This window comes from Drosophila erecta, unplaced genomic scaffold (genome assembly GCF_003286155.1).
Source record: "Drosophila erecta strain 14021-0224.00,06,07 unplaced genomic scaffold, DereRS2 tig00000092-arrow-pilon, whole genome shotgun sequence".
Taxonomy (NCBI): domain Eukaryota; kingdom Metazoa; phylum Arthropoda; class Insecta; order Diptera; family Drosophilidae; genus Drosophila; species Drosophila erecta.
Window position 1 is genome coordinate 12086522 of NW_020825207.1, and position 25994 is coordinate 12112515.

General features: G+C 44.2%; 2 protein-coding genes across 3 annotated transcripts in view; one reads left to right on the top strand and one right to left on the bottom strand.

Annotated features, from left to right (window-relative positions):
• Positions 1–25994, bottom strand: part of LOC6547737 (zwei Ig domain protein zig-8) — a 45019-nt gene that overhangs the window by 12839 nt on the left and 6186 nt on the right. Inside the window, exon 2 of the mRNA XM_001974915.3 lies at positions 5789–5955. Coding sequence (XP_001974951.1) covers positions 5789–5955 — 167 coding nt within the window. The remainder of the gene's footprint in view (positions 1–5788; positions 5956–25994) is intronic.
• LOC6547635 (E3 ubiquitin-protein ligase MARCH4) lies at positions 1485–4330 on the top strand. 2 transcript variants are annotated; one of them, XM_026980918.1, is made up of 6 exons: positions 1485–1634; positions 1693–2212; positions 2796–2930; positions 3313–3532; positions 3590–3651; positions 3729–4330. In XM_026980918.1, the coding sequence occupies exons 1-6, from the start codon at positions 1586–1588 to the stop codon at positions 4108–4110; spliced, it is 1368 nt and encodes a 455-aa protein (XP_026836719.1). In that variant the 5' UTR covers positions 1485–1585; the 3' UTR covers positions 4111–4330. The 2 variants fall into 2 exon arrangements, with proteins under 2 accessions (XP_026836719.1, XP_001974952.2); XM_001974916.3 differs by having other exon boundaries at positions 1696–2212.

Consider the following 25994-nt stretch of genomic DNA (forward strand, 5'->3'; position numbering starts at 1 on the left):
ACTTGCAATGGCTATAGCTTTTGCCTTTGCTTCTGCTTTTGCTGTTGCAGTTGTAAGTTTGTTGCCACACTGGCTTTGTCCGAGCTTAGGAAATGGCGTGAAAAGTTACATTAAGCCCAGCGGAAAGCGTGATCCAATTCCTAAATTCGCAAATTACTGGGTCTGCACTTAATGAAGTTGAGCCAAATTAAATTGTTGTTCTTGCGACCAGGACAATAAACAAATGAAGACTTCAATGGCAGCATTTTGTAAACAAAGTTGTAAACAGATTTTGATTCTTCTCCTTTTTTTTCGCCTCCGAATTCGGCGAACGAAGGTCGCCATTAAAAAGGGTTCGCTGCCTTTTCACAAAGCCTAAAACTTTGCTTAATATACTTCTTTTTTTTTGTTCAGCCCGCTCGATGCCGCTGGTATTACACGAGTAAATTGCTTGTGCTCATGTTCGCCGATGTAGCCGTGGAAAAGCGTTTATGAAAACGTTGCCGGCACTCGGCGCGTAATAAATCAACAGTGAACGGACAATCCTGTGAAGTCAAGTTGAACAAGCGGATTCCACGGCAGCTTCCGGCAGGGGCAGTTGAAAATCAAGTACAGAATGCTGCCATTGTGGACCGAAGACTTAAATACCCTGGTATTTATTGCTCAATTAGTGCTGAATATAGCTTTCAATACCCTGCAGATCTCAAAAGAACGCTTTATATCTTCAGCCAATTACAGAAGTTTGTACTCAGTTTTTTGGAGCCACATTTCGACAGAAGGAATAGCATGTTACTCCAGAGTTTATCTTTAAGGCAGCGAAAACTTTTAGATATAAACTATTTTTCGCTGTTAAATACTTAATTCATTTTACAGGATTCAGCCAGGATTCAAGTGTATCCTTGAGTTTGGTGGAACATGGCACACAAAAAGCGAACAGCGAAAAGCGAGAGGCGAGAGGCGACGGCAGTGTCAGCTGATATGGAAATGGCACCCATCCTGCCCGGAAAACTCACGGTTAACGAACTAACGGCAGGGGCATAAATTACCCGAGGATTCCTGCTCCTCCGCGTGGAGTGGCGCATAATGGAAGCCAAGCGCCGGCAAAGTTATTTGCCGTAACTGTTACACTTTCAATTTTGAGTTTATGGCTGCACTGGAGGCGCAGGAGGTTACGGAGGAGGAGCACCACTTGGTGCGGGCTGCCCGTGGAAGCCAGTTTTTGCGTGGGCACTGACAGCGCGGTTCCAGTCTGTCAATTACAATTAATGTGGGCAACTCGGCTGCGGGACAAGTTTGTTTTCCAGCCAGCGCATGCTTAACTGCCTCCATTACGGCATGCATCTTTCATTAAAAAATAGTCTACAAATTTCATCGAACTGAAAATCGATTAAGTTCAATGGCAGCCAGAACTGCGAAATATTAAATTTAAATAATATAAAGTGCTTTAAATAATCCGTAGCAAAATATTTGATAATACAAGCAAGTACTCCTTGAAACAATTGACAACCATACCTATTCCATCCAAAACAAATCAAAAGAAAAGCAAAAGCTACTTCAATATTCTACGAAAGATGTATTAAAATTTTTGGTTAATTTCGGTACCCCAATGTTCAAAAACCGTCGAACCGATCAAAGAATGGAGTGCGAAATATGTGGTTAGTGTGTAGGATCCCAAGTGCAGATGACAAGTGCATCCATTTCAATGATCTCCAGCAGATATCACCGCCAATGCCGGTGGCCAAAGGCTTAATCCGACAAAGAGTCTTGCGGACCTTAAGCCAGAAACCACCCTGGAGATGGAGATTGAGGAGGCACTGTCCTCCAGTAGTGCCGATGACACTCCTCCGGGTATGATCGTGGTAGAGACCCGCATCAGTTCCTGGCCAAAGGTGCAGTGCTTTGAGTGCAAGGATGGAACAACTACGGATGCGGAGGATCCTCAGCTGCCAGCCTGCTCCCTGGACCTAAAGCCAAACGTCCAGTTCCAGAAGCTTTCACACCCAAATCATCCTCTGGCCAGCACCGAGGCCGCCCTGGCCGCCGCCTCCTGCTCCGCCTATTCCACATCCTTAACCAAGCCCGTGGCCACGGACTCCATTGCCACGTTGCGCCACTGCGTCGATGGAACCACCCAGTGCAACAACCTGAACTACGAGTCCGCATCCAATGAGTCGATGCCCTCGGTGGGATCGCTGGTGTGCCGCATTTGTCACAATGCCGATAATCCCGAACAGTGAGTAACATTTCAGATGCCAGGATAAGTCAGTTTACCCGTAGAACGATATTCCTTTTATGACCAAACACTACTAGCAGATTAAATGCATGCATAATTTACAGTTTGCTATTATGGGTTTTAACAAAAAGTAAACTTGTATCAAAGATCCGTCTCCAATTTTTCATAAATGAGAAAATTAAAATAATCCCCAATTGGCACTGAATATACATACGCGTATATGTATACCATTTGAATATCGTTTTTCAGGGTGCTGTAACTTCCATTTAATTACGCACGTGCAGCCGCAAATTGTGCAGGAAATTAATTGCACGACATTTAATGCATTTAGTAGAGATCCCGCGAGCGAATGCATTTATTTATATTAATAATTAAAACGAACACTGCAGACAGCGCCACCAGCTCGCCCCAGTTTTCCATTTCCCATTTCCCCCCAGTCGCCCCATCGAGCACTTTATCCCTGATTATCTGGTTGGCTGTCACTTTAATCCCCTGATTTTTCATTGTTGCCACTGCCTGCCACCCACTCTGCCACACCCGCCCACTGAAACTTCCGACTTTTCCGCCCCCGATTTGTTTGCAGACTCGTGTCGCCGTGTTTGTGCAAGGGCTCGCTGACATATGTCCATGTGCACTGCCTGGAGTGTTGGATTAGCACATCGCGCTGCACCACCTGCGAGTTGTGCCAGTTCCAGTACAATACGGAGCAGACTCTGCGGTAAGTCAAGTAGCACACTCGCAGAAATCCTCATATAGTCGCTACATGCCAGCAAAATCCCCTCCGAGTTCGCTTAAATAATTCATAGGGCTGCGCGGCCACAAAGTGATTTCATTATCAAAATAATTTTCGATTTGATGAGGTATTTTTCGCGAGTGTACTAAGCAGATGGCTGTTTGGTAGCTGCCACTCGAAGCGGCAGCGGATAAAAGACGCCTGCGGCTCTCATCTTTTTAATCAGCTGAGTTGGCTTAGTGGCTCAATGTGCCAGTGCTCCGTGCTCCGTGCTCCGTGGCAGCAACTCCTCCTAATTGCCAGCACAGCTTTGTTAGCGGCTTTGTGTTGCTCGGCGGACTGTGCACCTTTCCAGATTCCGTTGCAGGTACACCTGTCTGCAGTCGCTGCGCCTGTGGTACTCGAGGGCCATGAGTCGCAGGGCGTTGCAGGAGGACTGCCAGATGTTCTCGCTGCTGACGCTGGTGGCCTTTGGAATTATTGGGACCCTGCTGGTGGGCATCCAGTACTACGCCCTGCACACCCACTCCTGGGGACTGAGTAAGCTGTGGACCAAGTCCTGGATGCTGTTCTTCCTGTTCATGACGGTAGTAGACAGGCAGCCAGTTGCTCCGCTTTATCTTATCTCATGTGACCGCCCCCAGATCACCGTTTACTTCGCCAACATTTACATGCTGATCAAGTCCCAGCTGACTCCTTGGTATCGGTAAGATAATAGATCCCTATTTTATTTTCACAAATAATTATGAGCCCATGTGTTATGTGTTTTTTTAACCCATTTAGCTGGTGGCAGTCTGCGCGGGACATAAAACTTATCCTGGAGAACCGACGACCGTTTCCCAACCCAAGCCGCTTCCTGCGGCCATTCCACTTGGAGACGGCCTCGACGACAGCCTCCATGTTTACCCACCACGATCAGCAGGAAGCACCAGTGCCCAGCTCCTCGCCGGCCATCGTGATCACCTCCAGCGAGGAGGAGGCGGAGGATAAGTTGGCCCACAAATGGGGCACGCGGCTGGACAGCGAGGTCCTGGCCGCAGTGGTGGCGGCCACCGTGGAGTCCATTGCTGACGCCAGTGCCCGCGAGAGTGACAAACAGGACGAGGAGCAGCAGCAGCAGCATCAGTTGCAACAGCAACAACGGCAACCGGATGGCGGCAACTGAAAGGGCAATGACGAGCACTGGACTGGGTCTCGAGGGGATCAGGATGGATAGCATGGAGAAAGGTCTGGGCGAGTAATTAAGACTCAAGAACAAGGATTTAGCTGGGCTTACGTTGTTTGCTTGTCATTTGTTTAATGTAGTTTCAATGCCACAAATTAACTCTCTCGATGAGAGCTCGAAATAAATGGGTAAACTTGAGTGAGTGGCCCCATCATGAGGACGATGATGATGATGATGATAATGATCTCCCTAGGTGGAACCGTTGGAGGAACTCGTGCTCTTGTTTTCCTGTTCTCCGGTTCGTGCCAGCACTTTGGCTGCTTCCTCCAAGGCGCACAACTTCCGGTTTCCGGCCTGGGCTCACTTCCCTCCCACCTCGGCCACCTTAAAGCGGGTATATTAAAGCTGATAACACGGACGCACCAGGATGATGGCTGAGCCAGTCACGTGATTGATGGCTCATAAATTAGTCATTTTGCTAGAGCGAGCCACCCAGCCTATTTGGCAGCGTGTGGGCGTGTATTTTCCAGGGGGCAGCAGGGGAAATGCAGCACTCGTTAAGGAAGACAACTCCCACAGGACGTAGCTCGGTTGTCGCCTGTCTTGTTTGGCCATTTTTCTCCCAGTCTCGAGTGCAGCCTCGAAATCACCCGGTAATTTGGTCTAAGCCCCCCGTATCCTCCCCTTGCCCAGGCATACCATTTAATAACAGGCCGAGTCCTGCTGGCTAATGCACACTGGTTCGAGGACCCGGCGTAGTGCCTAAATTTTGAGTGATTGGACTATCTGTCACCACTCGGGGTCACTGTATGTAGTAGGGCCCTGCGACTGGCCAAAAAAGGGCTAATCCTGGCTAAGAGATGCGAGCTGGCCGCCCACGTAATGTGCCATTGAAGTTGACATATTAGGCCAGGCACTCCAACCTCCGGCTCGTTTGCGTATGGGCCATATTTGGCAACGGGTTAACAACCCACTGCGACCTTCAATCATTTATTTGGCTATGGACTAGGCTGAAAAAAATGAACCGAAACGAAACGGAACGAAGGGAACCGGACCCCAATGGTTTGGCAATCACGGAGCAGAATGATTGAGTGCCTGCAAATCCCAAACGGAATTTTCATTTATTTCGCACAATTTCCATATGTTAAGCCATTGACTTTGGCACCCTGCTTTTCGCCTTTTTTATCAGATATGTATGCCATTGGCCCACAAATGCACGTGCACTAAAAGCTAATTAATTCGAGTTGTTGGGTTTTTGATAAATATTTTTTTGTATTCGCCACGGTTTTTGTTTAATTACAAACTGTATATTTAGGCATGCTAAATATGCAGCTTAATTTACTTAGCTGCTTGCTGCAATTAGCGCAATAAACATTTAAAATGCCTAAGGATTATCGAAAAATACGCACGCTGCTAACTTTTCAATTACCCAATGCAATGATGTAATGCCGGAAATATTTGTTTAAGACAGAACTTATTTTTATAGCTCCTATGTGCTGCAATTAATTGTGAAATATTTTTAAATTGTAATGGCCAGTGTAATTGCTTGGTATCATTAATGGGTTGACTTGTTTGGCTGGGCTTGTTAGTTTAGCAAAAATTAAACAATTGCCCGAAAGAGCATTTAAAATAGGCATCGGAATCCCCGATTCCAGCAAACTTGCCACTTTCTACTTACGTCCTTATCGCCGAGCCGCTCCACGCGGCAGTGGAGGAAGCCGGTCTGGCCAACGGTTACGGTCAAGTTGCGCGGCACATCAAAGTCGAAGTAGGGCAGCAGATTGGAGGGCGAGATGGTAGTTGTCGACGTGGTGGGCGGCGTGGGGGCCAACGCGGCGCTGTAGCCTAGAAAAGGGAGGAAAAAAGAGGAGAAACGGGATGGAGGTCAGTGGAATGGTGCGAACAACGCGGCGGCGTAAAAACTTGTGCCAAATGGAAATTTATTTTCATTTTCATTTGCACATACGCAGCGACGTATTGTTGGTTTTAGCGCGGCATTCAAATGCCCCGAGCTGCCAGCATAGCCGCAACTTTTGGTGGCTGCCAAAGCCCTAACTGAAACTGAAAAGTAATAAAATTCGCATAAAAATTGTGCTCAAAACGAAGCAGAAAAACAAATAAACGAACGCTGCCTGTGAGGGATACAACCTACATATGTGTGTGGCACCAAAAATCCCCAACAAACAATTATACTTGTACATTCCCTTTTTTATTTCTTTCGGCATTTGTTTGCTGGTGCGTGAGTGTTTGAGACTGTATTGGATGGAAAATGAAGTATGTCAAGTCCTTTGGGAGTTCCAACTGAAGCCAAGCCTCGATCGGCTTCCTAATTTAATCAATTTATGCATATTTCTACCTTTACTTAGTTTATAGGGGTAATTGAAACAGAAAATTAATGCCAATTCGTTTATTTTGATAATCTCTGTACGCAGAAGACTCCTTTTCTTGTCACAAAATATCGCTCGGACAAAGTATGTGAGCAATTATGTGCCCATTTGTTCTCCGCCAAGCGCAAAGATGCTAATTATGATGGTAAAAATGTTTTCCGGTCATCAGCACGCTTTGACAAGTTTATGGTCAGGGAGAAGTTGGCCCACTAAATATGTCAAAGCTGGGCAAAAGTTGTGTCCAGCTAGCAGTAAGAGCCAAGTTAGATAACGTCGTTGGGGAGACCGGGAACGGTGGAACTAAGTTCATCAATACGCAACGCGGAGGCAGATGGGTCTTAAAGGAATCAAAGGAAGAAAAGCTGGCACAAACTTTTTGCACATCAAAGCCCTGTACAAATCGGCGCAGATCGCATGCAGCCAACTGGAATACGAATAATTGAATGAGGCGATACGAGGCGAACTCCTGCTGGCGCCAGTTTATCGAACTCCAAGCTGAACTCTAACTGGCAGCCAGGAATCAAATGCCTCCATCCATCGCCCAAAGTCGGAGGAAAACTGCTGTTGCACATTTCCGTTTCCGCACGCGCCAAAAAAAAAAGGAAAAGAAGAAAATCAAGTGAAAACTTTCGCCGGGGCACGCACACTCTTTCACCAAAGGCAGCTAAAAGACCTACGCAAACTTTTCACATGCGTAGCAACGTGAAAACATGAATCGACTCCACCGCATTGACGGTGGTTCGGTGGTTGGGTGGTTTGGGTGGTTGGGTGGTTTGCGTGGTTTGGGTGGTTTGGGTGGTTCGAGTGGCTTGGGTGGCCTGGATGGTTTTGGTGGCTGCCGGGACATGACAAATTTTACGATTTACTTTTTGAAAAATTTCGAACACAAAGTTAAATTTAATGCGCACCCGCAACATTTGCGTACGTGCGGCTTTCCATCTTCGGGCAATATGCAAAACATTTCAGGATAGATAATAATGTAAGAGGAACGTTGGCGAAAAGTTTCGTTCGTTAATCGAAGCGGAGTTGCTCTTAAAAAACAAGAAGATAATTTGATGCAGGAAAAGTTAATCAACATAAGAAGATTAAAAGCAGCAGCTTTTTATTAGGATTACGTCGGCCTTCCTCGTTTTCCACAAACGCAGGGTTACCAATTATAGTTCTGATATATTTCTTTCGAAAAATTACATCCTATCAGACCCAAAAATATTAATAATGAAATGTTAAAAAAAGAATTGCAAAACATTAGTTGATTAGTAAACGAAATAGATATACATTCAAATTGGTTACACAGGCTAATTACCCAGTAATACCCTAAAGCACGGCACCCCTCCCGCAATCCACACAGATAGGTAACAGGGTATCAAAAGCTGGCGAAAATTAGCTTAGAAATGTTGCACGTATGCGTGCGTGGCGCATAAATGGCGTGGAAAAGCGTGGGAAATTCGGAAAGCGGAAAATGCGCTGGGGAAAGAAGAAAGGCCGGTCTGAAACAGAACTTAATTTATTGTTTATCAGCGAGCATGCAATTTATGGGCAGCTGCGAGAAGATTTTCACACAATTTTTGGGCCCCAACCACACAGCATTTCCACCACTCATTTTTGCGTGCGATAGGGAACCCTGTGCTAATTTTAAGTTTATGCATGGAAAATTTGCTCACGCTGTGAAAATTAACGATGCGGCCGCCAGGAAATGCCGGGTCCAACTTGTCGATGCCTCCAATTTGTTGTTAGCCTGTTTGTTTGTCCCGTCGTTTTGGCCCACTTTGGCCATCGATAACAGCGGAACCAAACGGCAGCTGGCGGCTGTCAGATTTTGGTTTTAGCCTTAAAGCGTGCGCTTAATCAAAAACGCTCGGCGCCAGCAAATTAACATGATGCATGGGTTGGGCACTCGGCTCTCTCGAAACTGTCATCCCGAAAATCCCTGAGCTGCGGTTAAAGGACCAAAAATATTTGCCGACTTTTCAACCCGAAAATTAGCAAATGTGGTGGAAAATATTTGCGGTTGTGTGGGGTCGTAGCACGACATATGCATATTTATGGGGGCTATTTTACTTGAGGATAAATCAAAATTAGCGAAAATCGATGGCCCAACTATTAAATGTAACCCGGCCTAATTTAGCGTGAGATTGCTAGAAGGCATCCAAAGAAAATTAGCTATTACAGCATATAAGCTGAAATCATTTTCAATTTACCTAAATCTACATTATCAGCTGAAAAACGCTGCTTAGTGTAATTAAGAAATTCCAAATGTTTGTATTGAAACGACAGCAACTTATTGACTAGACAAAGACAATATCTTTGGCCTAGTTAATCCCAACTGGAGCCCGACATCATCGTGTGTGCTGAAGCGGACAGGAGACGAAAGTCAGGACTCCTCGTGGAGTAGCGAGGCAGCCTTGGATTGTCCATGATCCCGAGCACTTAAGGTTAAGTTGCACTGACATCGCACTGAAGCATTGAGTGGCAGTCGATACACTTGACGGGGCTCCTCCTCATCCACCAGTTGGCTCACAAATGTGTGGAGCGGCGAGGATGCAGGCTGAGCTCCTTTAAATATGCTCAACTATCGATTATGCTGGCAAAGTGTTTCCGCTTTGCTTCGAGCGAGTGGATATGGCAAAATATTTGTGCAGCAAATTGCTCCTGACACTTTGCCACTCTATTTGCCAGCACAAATTAAATCCAAATGAAATTCGACAGAAAAATATTGGCTATAAAATCAGAGCGAGAGGGGGAAACTATATTTGAATATGCACAAAGTAACCAAAAGTCAAAGGCAACGAGTTCATTTGGGCATATTATTTCAGCAGAGCGGTTTTTGTGGGACCTTTCTTTTTTATATAAACTTGAAGCTTGTTAGTCTTGGCCGACAACGTTTTTTCGCGCATGTCGCCATTTTTATGGCCAGCAATGTCTGCTTTAGCCCACTTTCCTTAGCTCCGCCCAGCCATTTCATCACTCAGTTGGCATTATAAGTGCCGCATTTGGAATTTATGATTATATTTCTTTCGCTTTCGGTTTCCCCCCCTCCTGCCGGCCGGCTAATGTGGTCATATGAATGCTTAAATACAAATACGCATACAAATCGGGCCAAACTATAAAAGCAGGCAGGCGGTCATGACTCACAATGAGGCACGATAAGTGAGCGCGGCGACATTTTGGGCCAAAGTGTGTGTGGAAAACTGTGACTCTTGGCAGCTCGTGGAAAACGGAAAGAATTTCGTTAGACAGCGCTGTCGACATTGTCGCATTTCAATGAGCGCAAAATCCCATGAAAATGTTGCAATGATGAACCGCCGAGCCACCCACCAAGCCACCAAAAAAGCGACTGCGTGCCTCATTTAAAAACCGCCCGTTTTCGCATTTGCATGCGCATCACATGTCACGCAGAAAAACCCGAAAAATTTGCAACAAAAAGAAAAGAAGATTGCGGAAAAAATCGGAAACGAAATCAGATAACGCCCGCTGAATGCGGCGACAAGTGACGGATGTGTCGTCGTAAATGCTTCGTCAAGGGGCGATATCGTTGAGCAAATGAAAAATAAAAGTCAGAAATTATCTGAAATTGGTTTAAGGCTCCAGAGGTGAGCAGATAGCTCCTTCTGGAGACCACATGCTGCACCCTTGAGCGTGTTGACAACGCCACCAGCACACATAATCATTTTCTAGGGCCACAACTGCTGGCGTTGGCAAGTTCCCACGTCGGAGCTCCGCAGCTGAGCTCAGCAAGATTCGCCTCAAAGTGTGCTTCACTTAAATACAGACATTAATCGGAGCTGAGAATCTTCTGGTTGGGTTTGGTCTGTTTACATGCCACACTCCAGGGCACACACTTTATGATCGGAATCGATTTGACTCCGTTTTCCGTTTCGCATTGGCAAGTGCAATCGCAAGGGAAAGCAATTGTAAAAACAATTTCAGCTGCTTTATTGTCTGCGAATGAAATCCTATATTGGTTAACCGACAAGGAATGCGAGCTGTTGTTGTTGCCTCGCTGGCCAACGCCTTTCGAAAAATTGATTACACTTAATGGCGAAGATAAAACCATAAAGCCTGACCACACGGCGTATGCGTAATGTTCAAGCAATTATCATTGGCATATTGCAGTTTGCCATATAGCTGGCAAACGCAACCATATTTCACCTTGTCCCTGCAACGAAACCTCCTGGTTCTCATTCTCGTTCTCCTACTGGCCATGTCCGTCCTCCACTGCTGGCAATTTTCTATTTAGTTTGCCTCCATTCTGTCGATCCGAGTGCTCAGACGACATTGTGCGCACTTAGGCGCGACAATTAATTTATGGCCTAGACGCTTTGCCAACCCATAAATTATGCTTCCGAATGCCAATGAGAAGGGCAGAAAGAGCTGGAGTCGGGGAGCGGAGAGATGGCGGATGGCGGCCATAATTGAACAACGTGGCGTATGAGTAACGAGAGTTGATACACAGGAATCTTAGGCAATCATACAGAGAACTGATGTGCAAACTATGTAGCATAATGCTATGAAACGGGCCATGATAACTTTTACTTTAAGCACTGCTATTTATGCTCCATACATTAAAAACTAAATATTTTCCCGAATTCAATACAAATAAATTCGACAGAAGAAGCTGCCATATAAATTCAATCAATTCTTGTCTACATGTATGGACCATGCACAATAATGTTTTGCAGGACATATAAACTGGTCATATCTAACTGGGAAATAAATGTCAGAGAATACACAAAAATGTCATTTCATTGCTTGCATGTCCCGCATTTAGTATGTGCTCCTTGAAATGTCTTTCTGACTGGAAATTCGAGAAAAACACAAAGTCGTAAGTCCAAAACCTATAGAACGACCCTCTTGGATATCGTGTTGATTAGTTGCCCGCCGATAAGCCAACACACAGAGACAGGTTTAGTCTAATGGAGCTAATTGCGTTCTGATTGAACCCGCAAATCGAGCTCAAAGCAATCAGCTCCAAGTGGAGCCAATATGAAACCACACAGTGCCAATGGTAGAAGATGAAGCAACTTTAACTTAACCCGGCAATGACATAGTTTCTGCTTCCCCAGTTTTGCCAGGCCAAATCCAAGTTCCATTGCAAAACCAAGTCAGCCGAACAAAGTGTTCTGACTGAACAATAAACAAGTCCTGGCATTGATTTCTATCTTGGCAGACTTTCCATTTCCATGGCACAGCGATCCCTCTCCGTATTTTTCTATTGCCTTTAAGTTGGCCAAAATAAGTACGAGTTTGCCTTGAAAATTGTCCGGTTAACTTCAAAGCAGAAATGCAAAAATGACATTCACAACTAGTGGCCCACTCAAGTATAGCAATGGTTGGTGGTCGGAAGGTGGTTTCTAGTTTCTGGTGGAGGAGGGCCAATACCGAATCGCATTGTATGGAGGCATTGAACTTTGCCGAGTTTTCCCCAAGTGAAACTGCCAACGAGGAAACAATACAATGCGGGCCACTATTACAGGACTCTCTGTGTGTGAGTGTGTGTTAGTTGGAGGCCAAAAGTTAGGGCAGGCGGCAGGACACAGAAAACAAAACACACACATTTAGTCGCACACAAAAAGTACTGCAGACTTTTGGGCGACGCTTTTATGGTTATCTCTGCTCGCTGCCATTGTTGTTGTCCTTGTTGTCCTTGTTGTCCTTGCCATGGCTGACTTTTTCATGATTATTTGCCTCATTGCGGAGGGGGGCCAACACCACATACTATATAGGGCGGGCGTTTTTGCCAGCCGCTCTGATTTAATTTAACAAAATGCCGCCAGCAAGGATCTTTGGCCCTCTGGCCCCTGCCATTTGGTCAATTCCTATGCGAGTGCTGTATCTCTGTGAGCCGCGCTTTTCTCTATCTCACTCGCTGCGGCAGTGTCCTGTCATAATTTAACACATTTTATTAGCCGCTTTCGCCTGGTCGATAAGACCAGTCAGTCGTGCACACGAGCACTGTAGTAGTGATTGGTTATTCCTCTAATTTGTGCTTTAAATTGGTCACAATGAGTTGTTGCACTGATGGTACACAATATTGTATAAATATGTTTGGCAAACGTTTGGGCTAGGTTTAAACAATGCATTTACGTTGAAATCGAATCAATGGTAAAATACCAAATTAAATTTAGGCATTGTTTAAGAGTGCATGGAAAATATCATGGAAATAAATTGCAGTTTTACTCTAAATTTAATTTCAATTTAAGTACCAGCTTTATAGTAGGAAACATTAGCTGTTGGAATTTTTTCACGAATTTCTCGCTGTGTTCCTTCCTTGCCCACTGCCAGGACATCTGACGTAGGTTGTGTGCGTCGTTTGTGCCCACATAATATTGGGCTACAGCACAGCGTATGAGTGATTTTTATGGCGTTTTTATTTGGTCCGTGGGACTGCGGCTCAATATTAGTCTATGCCCAATATATATCCTCGTCTAGACTTTCTCGTGCATCTTTGGGATGCCACGAGTGCTGCTCATTAGCACGCGATGTTTATGAACCCTTTGTCGCCCCGAACTGTTAGGCACATTAACACTGGAAAAGTTTTCGCCGACAAAGTAAACAACTTACAACGAGATGCTGCATCAGCGAAAGAAAAGCGGCGAAAATCTCATTTAATATGCACGCGAAGGGAAAAGTCCCCTGCGAGTCGCGAATGGGGGGAATGCAAATGGCAATGCCAAACTTTCGTTTGCTTTAATCAGTGCGTAAAATATTCAGCTGCAACTGGCAACGATGGGGGAAATCGGTAGGTTTTCCTTGGGTACCCATCCACCCATCCACCCATCCCAACTTGATTTTCTGTACTTCTTTTGGTTTTTCCGCACTCTTTTCTCGTCTTACATACGACTGAAAATGGATTTACTGCGCTTGCAGTTCGCATGGCTCTGTCGGTGACATCCTCTTTGCGAAACAATAGACTCAGCCCGACTTAAGACAGCTTGAAGGGTTCCACGAAGGATTCCCCGAAGGATTCCTGCGGCCACGTCCCTGATTCGTTTAGTGTGCGGCTTGAATTTGCACACGCTGAATATCTGTCAGCTGACTGAACAGGCGGATCTTTCTGCTCAAATGCAAAAGAAATGTACGTCGGTGCTTCTGAAATTCCTTTGCCTGCAAAAATAATAACAAAATCCCGCGAATAAATTGTAATGAATGGCACAAGCGTTTATTGAAATTTTTACCGCCGCTTGGCCAGAGTGAAAGCGAAATAAATTTCTAAGGAAAGCGGGATTACAGAAAAATTGTCGCGAAGCGGGAAAAGTGCTTGTAAATGACAGCCATAATTTTGGAGTTTATTGCTTGACGCCAAGCAATGTAACTTAATTGCTAGGTAAAGTTTAAAAATATATACAAAAATATATTGTAATTAGTAGGCATATTTGAAGATATTTTAAGCTCGGAAATTAAAGGCTGAATTTTCACGCTAAATTTAAAATATACCTGTACAGGGTGTTACTTTAGCCTGATTTTACTGCTTGTAATTCGTTGGAAATTATTAATTGTTAGCTCACGCAGATGTTACTCTTTCATTTCTATAGAAATATTCTGGCAATGATTCTCGGAAAATAATCGCGTTGCTAGGCCTTCCATGGGAATCAGACGAATGTAAATGCAAATTGATTTGTACTTCGTCTATCGCCACAGCTACTTTACATATTCGTGTGTGTTTTTCAATGGTCGGAACTGACTGCTTCGTCATTCGGTGGAAATCTCCTCCTAAATATTCCGCCACAATGAGGCGGCACTTTAAGGCCAAGAGAGGCGAAATGCCACGTAAATATATCTACTTACAAAACTCTCAAGTTAATGGTCGACTCTGTTGGGCTTAAAAGTCAACAAGTTGGCCTCCGTTCATCCCGCCACGTCCGAAGGGTCTGGTCTGATGCTTAGTCCTTGGTGCTTCGTCCTTGCTCATGTCTTCTATTCAATTTGCATTGAGTGTCATTGTTGTTTTCGCCTCGTCCCTGGGTCACACCCTATACACTATATACTACACAATGAACGCATTGCGCCTCGAACGAATGAAAGTGTGGAAATAAATATGTTTGCTGGAGGAGAGTCAGGAAAAAACAGGAAAAAAACAGGAAAAACTGTCGGCCAAGAAGCTTATTCATAGTCCGGTCACAAATTCAACACCTACGCAACTATTGTGCCAATTTGGGGACCCAAGTTGACCTTTTTTTTCCTCCGATCCCACCAGCCCCAAAAACCTGCGCCTGACAATGCATGCAAATGACGGCATTTTTTCTCCATCCTGGGAATGGAGTGAGTGGTGTGTTTTAGCTTTCTGCACAGAGAAAAATATTACGAAATTCGATAAGTACAAACAAATTTAAACAAACTTTAAAAGCATATCATAACATTTTGTAGTATTTAACCCAAATGAACATATTTTTGCGTCCTATACTTAGAAATTAGATTCGAACAGTTTTTTAGTGTATTTTTTTGCTTTTTTGCACAGCTGTTTCCTTTTTTCTAGTTTCGGTTCAGAGTTCGCTCGTAGATTCCTTTGTACCGGGATCTACTTCATTTTTGGGTTACTTTGCCCGGCTCACTGCTAATGTCTTCACTTTGGTGTTGCTCGGTCCATGGTCCGTCTGGCCGGGAATGGGAATGGGAATGGAATGGTCTGCTCTATGAGCTCCATGAGCTTGTTAGCAACCATAAAAGCGCCTGAAAGTGTGCCATTCCAGGAGGCCTTTGTAATTTTATGCCTGGCCTGCGACATCAACACCAAAGCACAGGACAAAGGAAAGCGGAATGGAATGGAAAACTTTAAGTCTTCAAATAGGGCTACGTGTCGCCAATGAAAATCTGTATGCTAATTCCTGCTGCCGGGCTGCAAAACAAAGTCCCTGCTTCGTTTAGCTTTAATGCGTCATAATCAACACAATCATAATTTGCATGAGGCATGCTCCGCATAATTTTCCACATCATTTCCCTGGCAACAACGGCGATGGGGCAGCAACTAATATGCCCCGGGAGTTGGAAATTAGCACCCTGTGCCGCCCGCGTTCGTCCTTCATCTGCAGAAAACTTATGTATTGTATAACCCCAAAACCACGAAAACTACTACGGCAGGAGCAACAACCATGGGCGAGTGCAACTCATTTGTTATGGCCACTAATTGAAGTTCTTTACCAGATTTGTTAGTTAAGGAGAAAAGCCTCATTTAACCCAAGGAAGCGTAAGACCCAAACCTGATTTTGTACTTACAGCTATTGTCGTGGTTGTATCTTTATGGTTTCACTGAACTAGAAACTTGTAATCATACTCGTCGGAGCAACTTTGCTTTTCTACTGAACACATTTAACCATTTTTGTTTACAGTTTGCGCCAAAATACGGCACAAACTTATTATGACTGAGCACACTCCATCAATTAGTCCAATAATTTATAAATTGTGAGCTTAATCAGGTGCGTTGCTCATTTTAATGTTCATCAAACTCGGGCAAAGTGCACTAGTTTTGAGATAATCAATTTAAGTTTGCAGGCTTCCACAAATTATGAATATCAACACATTTAATAATTGATTAAATGAGTGCCTTGCATGCTAAATAGCTAATTTTTGCGATCCAAACTGCTAAAATCCAAATTTAAAGAAGCCGCAGAAACAAAGCCGCTCTGAGCCTTACTTAGTTGGCTGTCTGACACAAAACCAATTTAACTTGGCCAAAGTAATTGAGCGCAAACGAGGGATTAAAGTCAAGCCCAGTCAATTTACGCGAACACCGTCCTTGGCCGAAACTGCAATGCAAAGTGGGCCAACTGAAAGTAGGAAAGTTTCGATTCGCGATTTCGTGATGCCAACTCACCCGCTTTTATTGTTCGGTGGTTAAGCGTCATGACAGGGAACTTAAATCAGTCGTGACAACGTGGCGTATGCGCGATGTCTGATTTATGTATGCTTGACTGCAGTCGGCGCCGCTAATTGATGCATAACCACATGGCGTATGCGTCATATTTGAATAGTTTACTTAATTATATGTAATCCAAAAACGTTCTGCGGTGGACAGTGCCACGGTGAATACTGTCACTACACTTCTGCTCCCGTTGTCAAGCACTCGATTGCCAGCAGCCACATGAAAGCCATGCGCGCTGGAAAATTTGAAAATTCCGGGACATCATTTAAATCGCAGTTTCCAAAGCAATCAAAGTCCCACAAAAATTAGCTAATACCCGCGATATGGGATGTGGGACCAGTAAACTTGGTCCATCAAACTTATTCGAGTTGCCGCCTCCTCTGCCTTCAGCTCAATTAAAGTAAATGATGCTAGGATGGAACATCTTGTGGCAATATGAGAAAATAAATAACTACATGTAGATGGGAATTACTTTTGCGTATTTTGTTTTGCATTTTGATGAGTTTCGCCGAGCATTGGGCACACATCCAATTTATGCCCACGGCTTTTTCCGTCTGACTACGACTATCGAAACTCCACATGATCCAGTGTCTAGAACGTTGATGTGTGTGTCTAATATATCACGAAATCGATTTTACGCCCTGATGGAGCACCGGGCTTTAATAGTAACACATTTGGCAACTTTAAGCACTGCTCATCACTCAGAGCCCCGTAGAAACTGACCATGGAATTGAATATTTCATTAATCCGCGGACAGGGACTGATGATTGTCACTCAGTCCATGGCCATTCAAATTAGATTTGGGAGCTGGGCCATAGGTATAAATTCCAAATGATTTGCGCTGATTGCGCCGAGTCGTAATTAAAGTTTTACAACCTAATTAAGGCCAGCGAACCGAACTGAAGGCCAACTCGAGAGTTCTTCAATTAGGCCACGACGGACAGGAGCATAAACATTTTAATGACTGACGAAAAGGGCGATCAATGACAGGCAGTGTGCGATGCAGTGCGTATCCATAAAAGTGACCATTAAATGCCTGTCGAGGGATGCGAGTGTGTGTGTAATGGATGTGTTCACATGCAGACGTATCCTCGCATCCTGGTCCCGGGTTTTTATGTCTTTCCAATCAAATAATCACAGCAAACGTTTATCGCCTTCACAGGGCCAGACACATTCTTATTCATTAGCCTGGTCGAAGCACTAAAAGGATACTACGGAGTCCACTCTTTCGAAAGGATAACGTGCAAGTGCGTCCAGGAAACTCGAGTCACTGCCCCAGGGTTGAATATCCAAACTAATTACTTGGCTTTTTGAGCAGAAAATGTAATAACACTTTTAGCCAGCAGCGCGTTGCACTTAAAACACCTTTTGGAGTCCTTTTTAGCTACCCTTCGCCCGCAAATGTTGCATACTTTTAGGAGGGCAGCCATAAAATTTTCGCCATTAGCAGGCACATTGTTGCCGGCTATTTCTATGATTAATAGAAAACTTATTTATATACATTTTTGCCTTTATCCTTGTTTTCTCTCTTTAGTTGCCTCTGGTTGCATGATTTACTTATCTCTCTGACTCCGGTTCCTTGGCTTCCTTGGCTTTGGTTCCTTCATCCTTGCGGCTATTTGAATTGCACTGTGTTTTTTATGGCCAACGGACGGAATTCGCTGTGGCATACTTTCTGTGGCTAAATACATTTGGATTGCCCGGCTGGCTGGCTCTTGATGCAATTTAAATGATTAAGTATTTTTTTTCTGTGCAAGGACTTGCAACAGACTTCTGCCGGAAGGCTAAGCGAGAAGCGATTTAAAATTTTCATGAAATTTCATTGGGACTGCGTAGAAATACTGGCCCCCAAAGTCAATTAAATGGTTCTCGGAAGCGTTTTAATTTGTAAAACTGGAACGTCTTTAAGTGAGTCTTACTTTCCGCCTGAGCCGTTTCTATTTCACTATATATTATTTTTTTTTTTTTTTTGTTGCCATTTCAGGATTTTGGACCGCCCCAGTGGAGCAGAAGTTCCATTCATTTGGCCCATTCATTAATTGAGTCAGTCACTAATTTATAAGCTGCTGTCGGTGTCCACTTTGTTTCTGATGCCGAGTTTTTGTTTACATTCTGGCAAACAGGACACGACAGGACGAAGCGGGCATGGGGTCGGAGGAGCGACAGGATGCGGATACTGACAATGGGAAATCATGAAATGTAAACCAAAGGAAAACATAAGTAAACAGCAAAGGAGAGCCACCAAAAGGACCCAAATGGACGAAGCGAAAGCTGGGCGCAAATTACATGTATAATCAAGTGAAGAAATACGAGAGCACATTAATAATCTGGATTCATTAGGGCGAAACCCTAGAGAACTGCCGGTTATACCAAAACAGGCAAAACAAACAAATTGCAATTTGCAGCGGGCAAGCAAAAATCGAGAAAAGAGAAAAACGCCAAAAGAAGCAAAAAAAAGGGTGGAAACAACCGATGCCAAATGGCAAATTGCTTGGCCAACACTTTTCCGGTATCGAGTGCGCTTTTCGCTTATGTTACACAACAACGGGTTAAGCAGTGTACTACTTAACATCCAACCATTTCCCAATGGGTATATATAAATTATATTTAGGTAAGAGACGTTTTATATCAAACAAATATTAATGTTGTATTTATTTCTTAACAGTAGCTGCACAAGTAGGCAAATAATGCCAGGTATTCGCATGTTTGAACATGAGCTGAACCATTCAAAAAAATGTAAGAAAAAATGCATATTTTTATTCAATTTATAATTATTTTTTCAGACTATGCGTTTGATTATTTCAGCCACATACCATGCAGAACCATGACCACTTAACTGCTGTATGGGGAATGAGAATAAAAAGCAGCATTAACTTGATTATTACAATTAACGCCACTTAAACAATATTAAATAATATGTGCCCAAAATAACTGGCCACAATTCGTAAGTGCACTCGATCGAGGAATAAAGCTTGTAAAACGATAAACTGGAAGGACTCAAGGATGTGAGCATAGGCAAGCTGGCTGTGAACTCATAACTGGCAAATGGAAATTTGTAGATGCTGTCAAATTTAATTAAACGCCACTTTCGGTCGGGCCCATGAATAATCGAGTGCAAATAAAGAGAAAATGAAATTATTTTGAATTTGTCACTGTCGCGGTTTGTTGGCAGTAAGTGGCTGACAGCTGCTCCCAAACCAGCCAGCTGCACCTGCCCTGCCCAGCCCACCTGGTTGCCAATGAGACAGGGAGAGGCACTCGAAACAAATTGCCACATCCTGTATGTCTCGTCTTGACTCGTCTGGGGTTTGTGCACCTTGGCAACCACAGCAATAACCTCGACTTTGCCGCATAAATCTTCATCAGTCAAAGTAAGTAGAACAACAGAGCAACCATTGCCACTGCCACGCCCCCTGCTCCTGCCCAAGATCGCACGCCTCTCGCCTCTTAGCAAACCAGAAAATTCGCCTCGGTCTGAGATCCAAAGTCTTACTTTCACTTTCGCCTTATTTCGCTTTACTTTTATTTATTCTAGATTGCGTAGCGGCTTTAATTAAAATTTATTTAAATACATTTTTTTGTTGGCAATCATTATGCCTGCAAGGATACCAAGATACAAGGATACACTGGAGTATCCTTTGCTCGTGGCTATGCGAGCGTGATTTATAATGAAAAGTTCACAGTCGTCGGTCGGTGGCGCTAACGAAATGCAAACATGCATACTAATTACATTTAAAACCGTCAGCTAAGCCAAGTTAAGCACGAGAATAAATCCTTTTTGAGCGCGGAAGGGCGAGTTATAATAAAAAAAAAATATAAAAAAAAATATGATTACAAGTGTAGGATGTGTAAAACGGATCTTTCTTTGTCGCTGGTTGCTGGGCGCCTCATTCCTGGAAAATTATTTGAAAATGCTGTTTAAAGCTGCCACTGAGAGGCTTTTCTCCTTTCCACTGCCGCCGCTTTTCCCACTCCCCTTATCCAGCTTATTATTTGCATACTTGCGGGGGGAACAAAAGATGGGATACTCTTCCATCGGCGCGTGTGAGTGGCGGATTCCTTTGAATCCACTACAGTTGGGTCACTTCCTGTGCCGGAATGAACAATCTATGCTAATTCAATGCAAAGGCTAACCCAAAAAATGAATAATATTTCACCACATTCAATGCAGCCCCTTTGCGAACTCCTAAATCTGACTCGCTCAACAACATTAAGTGGAATTAAATTCCAACACGCTTGTGATGTGGCTAAGAGGGGGTTCTCCTCCTTTTATTATGCCACCTCCATCTTTTATTCTGACGGTTCTGTTTGCACAGCTTTCTTCGCCCAGCTTTTTCTGTTTTTCTGTTTCTGCTTTTAAACAGAATTTCTCGAGCAAAAACTCTTACGGAGTGATAATGAAATTATGAGAGTGCGTGTGGAATTTTTTTTATGATAATGTATTTAATGAAATGCCATATGGTTGTTTATTAGCATATTAAATATTTACGCTGACAGTTGGGGGCGACTGTGGCCACATCACGTATACGCCGCGTATACTCGACTTCAATGAGAGCCGCAAATCAACAGAGATTCATTTGTTTCTTATTTGCAGTATAAAATGTTAATTAGCTGCACTGTCGCATACAATTTCGATCTGTTCGCCGGCATAAAGCCCACCATCTGTTGCTTTAATTTTCTATCTGAGCGATTTAATTAACGGCAACGGCAACGGCAACCACCTGACATCCGCACACAGCTCAATGAGGATCTCAATGCCCGAGTGCCTTGGCAAATTTGCGCTTGATTGGTTAATGGCAGCTGCGACTTTCTCCGCCCGTGCCTAAGTCTGTGTGTATCTGAGTATCTGCTTAGCAATTAGGTGTGTGCCCAAGTCAAAAGTACACACAAATGCGGAGCACACACAGAGAGATGCCCGCCAGATGATTAAGCTAAGCAAACACTCACACAACTCGACGTTTCGCTGCTTCACTGCATTTCAATTATTCGGCTTCCAGCCTTAGGCATAGCAATTGAATGTTGCTTTAAGAGGGATCAATAAATCGATGCCCAACCCATCGATTCCTTCACTACTCGAATATGGAATTAACGAAATCGTGTCACACGCACACACAGCCAGCAATTATCTGCAACATGGCACACTTGTCACACTCTCAGGCATGCTAAACGGGAAAACTCGCCTGCCGACGTGTTTCCCTCCACCTAATGCACACAAGGAACAGGATTTTCCCTACTTCCCCCTACCAATCAGTAAAAAAACATTGTTTTTGTGCTGCCCAACAGCAGTTTTTAATTGCTGCGCCAAGAACACGCCTAGATTAAACAAATGTTGTATCAAACTTTAGTCGCCTTATTAAGGAATTGATCTGTGTTTTGTGGCCACAAATGATAAATAATATGAAAGGACTACCGTTCTTAGTAGCACACATTTAAATTGTGCCAAATTTAGGTGGGGATTTTGCTTTCAATGAGTGTATAAGTATGCATCTACATGACAAAAGCAGCAACAAAATGCTGCTGCCAGGAATGCCGGAGATTTAGGCAAGTGATTCATCAGCTGGTGGAGGCGGGCGGGGGAGAATGGAGAAGGGATGAGCCCGCAAGGGGAGTGGCCCGGGCCAGGCCTAAAAACGGGTTAATGAAAATGAATGCGACACTCGCAGCGCTCTTCCGACTCTGGCTCAACACTTTTGTCATATACAATCTATGTTATGCACATGGGTGTGTGTGGATGTGTGTTGGTGTGCGGGTCCTACTCGTCCTGCGCCTGTGTTTTTGTGCACTTTCCGTGGACCTTTTGTGCTTGTCCCGTGGGGGATTTTAACATAATGAATGAATATGAATTTACTGTGACATTTTAACTGTGGCGATATTTTTCGTGCTTCTGGCTTTTAGGCGCTGGCTCTTTGTTTTCTCGTTTGTCTCGCTGCTTCCGTCAAGTGAGTGCACATAATGCGAGCCTCCCATATCCTTCAGCCCCGCAGAAGCACAAACACACTGTGATATCAATCATTGTGGATTATAAAATGTGCCACTGACTGACTGATGCAGGACTGCGAAATGAGCCGGCCAAAAGAGACAAGTCAGCAGCGATGGTCGCAATTTTTTGTCATTCCTCCAGTTATGGCAGCCCCCCGCGGACCCAGACAGTTGGCAAATGTATCATTAATATATAATGCGCCGAAAAGTATGCAAAACTTTTGCCGCTGCAAAAGCTGTCAGCAGACTCAGCGCGATTCCCTGCCCGCGCATTAAGCGACTTTTGTGGCAGCTAAAAGCCAAAGTGGGATTAGTCTGCGGTCCCATATTGGATTTTTATTTCAGAAGGTTATTAAATGATCCACACATAACTGTGACGTCTGTGCCTTGCTAGCAAAAGGAAAAATAAACTACAGAAATAAGGGAAGGCACGAATGAGAAATAAAGAGACTGTCAACATTTGCTTAGCAAACTTTCGCACACACAAATTAACTTTCAGGCCAGAATCAACTGCAGCCGCAGCCAGAAGAACATGAAACCAACAGCCATCGAGGCATGTTAAGCCAACTGCAAATTGCCTCTCGGCTGCAACAGCTACTGAGCTACTACCAGCTACCACAAAAGAGTCAGCTTATTAACTGCCTGACAACTTTTGCAGCATACATCAGAGCTGATCCAGCTCCAGCTCCATCTGCAGCTGCAGCTGCACCTGCAACGAGCTTGTGGTTGCCAGCAGAAATAATTAAAAATAATTGCGACCATGGCGGCAAACAGCAGCAAGAACTACCGAATGCAAGGACCTGCCGGGTATATGAAACTGTAACTGCGTCTAAAGTCCCACCTTCTCTCAGATGCCCAATGGCATACCCAACGTAGTCGTTGCAGTAAAATTAATAACTGCACATACGAGCCAAAAAGGAGCTGACAGCTCCTGCTGCACAGTCCTGTCATTTCTTTGCAGATTTCTCCACAGCAGCCATTGTGGCGTATGCACAGAGCAAAAGGCACTGGCCAAGCACACTATTAAGTTCTGGTTCTGGCTCACGATGTACACATCTTAAATATGAGTTAAAAATCTTACTTTGACACTTTTGTAATAACTGGAACAGGAGGTATGACACTTATTGTGTGTGTCCAAAAAACATGATTGTTGCTGAAATGACTCCAACTAATTATTATTTGTATATATTTCATAGGTTCCTAACAAATTTCCCACAAGTAAATCAATTAGATTCGATTTTATTAGCAAAAACAGCCTTTCAATGCATGTTTTTTCCAGTGTATGGAACGTATTGCATCCAGGACTCCTGCAACTGCGTAATAATAGCAATTGCGACTTCCCTTTTTCCCGTGTGGCACAGTATTGCGGGCAATCATTAAGCATACGCCATGTGGTACCTAACAAAGTCATGAGCATGTTACGATGTGTTGAGTATCCGTTCAGATTTTCGAATTTCACACCAATCCAAAATGCAGTGGATGACTTTTGCTTTATTTGAAGAACTCGTGGCACTCTTAATCACACATTCCGGAATCAAACCAAAATATAATTAAAACCAGTTCCTTTGGGAACCAGTCCCCTATTCCTGCGAGCGGCTTGAGCCTGCAACACGTGTAGACAATTCTGGGCTCTGATAATGGAATGCGGCTTAAGTGCTACATGGACAAGGACAACCATTTAGCAAAAGGGGCAGCTTCCACCATCCCCTTGGCCAGCTGAAGCTGAAATTATTTTAGATTGTCGCTCTAAGTTTGGACAGAAGGGCTGGCACACATACAGCTCGGGCTGTACATCATAGGCCGTTCCAGGGGCCATTCGCTTGGCTTTTAGCTAAGCTTTGCTTATGGCCCGGCCAGCAAATTATCAAATCCATCCTACGCACTGTCCTGGACTTGGGGGATCGCCCAGAGGTCGTCCTGGGAGAGCCATCTAATGTCCGCACGTAGCCGGGCGCCCTGCCTTCCGCTGGGCCCTGTGAAATTTAACATATGTGCCCCAATTTGTAAGTGTGTGTCCTGTGTATTTGGAAATTGTGCAATTTTTCAGGTCGCACGCACACTCGCACATTCAGCGACGCCCATCGGGCCCAAGGGATAATCAGATTGAGAGCAGCTGGAGGGCGGAGGGCGGAGGAGCTGCTACATGCGGACCAAAGCATTCTTCCCAAGTATGTATTCCTTTTGACAAACTTTATTTAATGCCGTAATTTATTGTGGCCTGACTGAGTCGGAACTGAGGCCGCATTGCGTGGCAACAAATTGAAACCAAATTGAGGTTCCGGCAAAAGCAAGACGCCTACGGCCAATCGTTCGCCTAGGTCATTAGTTGTTTGTGCAATTAATATCAAAAGTCAGGCGGCAACATTCCATATTTGCGCAGTCCTGCCAATATTTACTCTAATAATTTGCAGGTTCTGCCGCACCCATTGGACGTAGGCCAATGATAAAGGCCATTTCCTTTTCGGGCATGCTTTAATTACACGCATAGCTGGCAGAGTTGTAAATTTTTTAAATGGTTAGCTCCATTTTTCGGAATTATTCAGAGAGCTGTCAAAGCACAGCAGTTTCAGATAACAAAGCCGCCAAAACTGCCACGTATTGTAGCTTAATATTCACGGGAACCGCAAACGAGAGAGAAAACCCAAAAACGGCCGGCCGTTATGGGAATTCAGCCCAAAGCAAACATTGCCCCAAAATGCCACAAAAAAAAGGTATAAAAAAAAAGAGACCAACAAATTGTCGCGTTCAGGCGGGACTGAAAATGTCTGCGAGCGATGCCATTTTGATCAGCCATCGAGGCGGCTTAATTACTGCGACCAGGCAGCGTGATGGCCCAAAACACCCGGCAAACAAGATGGCCAAGTGCACAAAATGCCGGGCGACAGCAAGCAAACGCACATAAAAGGCCATTTTGCCAGCGAGCCTTAAAAGTTCAATAGATGGGCGGCCATGAATGTCAATGAGAAAGAACGCTGGCATATAGCCTATATAGCCTATATAGTCCGGGGTAACACGATATGAAATTCAAATGTTTATGGGCTGGCAAAGAATTGAGCAAATTTTCGGGGTCATCGAGCTGGCAGTGCGAAAGTTGGCCCCATAATCTCTTGTTGCAGCACCAAAGTTGTAATTGCTCCAGACTGCCTCATACCCTCGACTTGTTACTCTCGGCATTTGGAGAGCTTAATGTTGGTGCAGTGGCAACCTTTGCCTACTTTTAAGCATCATTTATTACGTATACGCAGCGTCTTTCGCTCGCTCGCTTTTTTCGTGACCAAGTTTAATTGCTTTCTGCTGTTTTTAACAGCCCACCCAATTGTTACTATGTTGTTGTTTTTGCCACTGTTGGCCACTTGCCAATGCACTCGAATACACACAGCACACACAGCTGCACGCAGTTGCAGTGTTGCATATTCACAAGCACTGCAGGTCGATACCCTCGGAAAAGGTGTATTACGCTCTAGGAGGCCTGCCCAAAAATGTCTTCTGCAATCATATCCTAAAATATAAATAACTGCTATTATCTCTTATTAATTCACTAATCTTAAAAAAATTTAGTACTTTTGGCAACCTCTTAAATTTAGCCGGAAATGAGTACTAAATAATAACCAAACGCAAAGTTGCGTTTTGAAGAGTAAGCAAGGAGTCGTCTTGAGGTATCC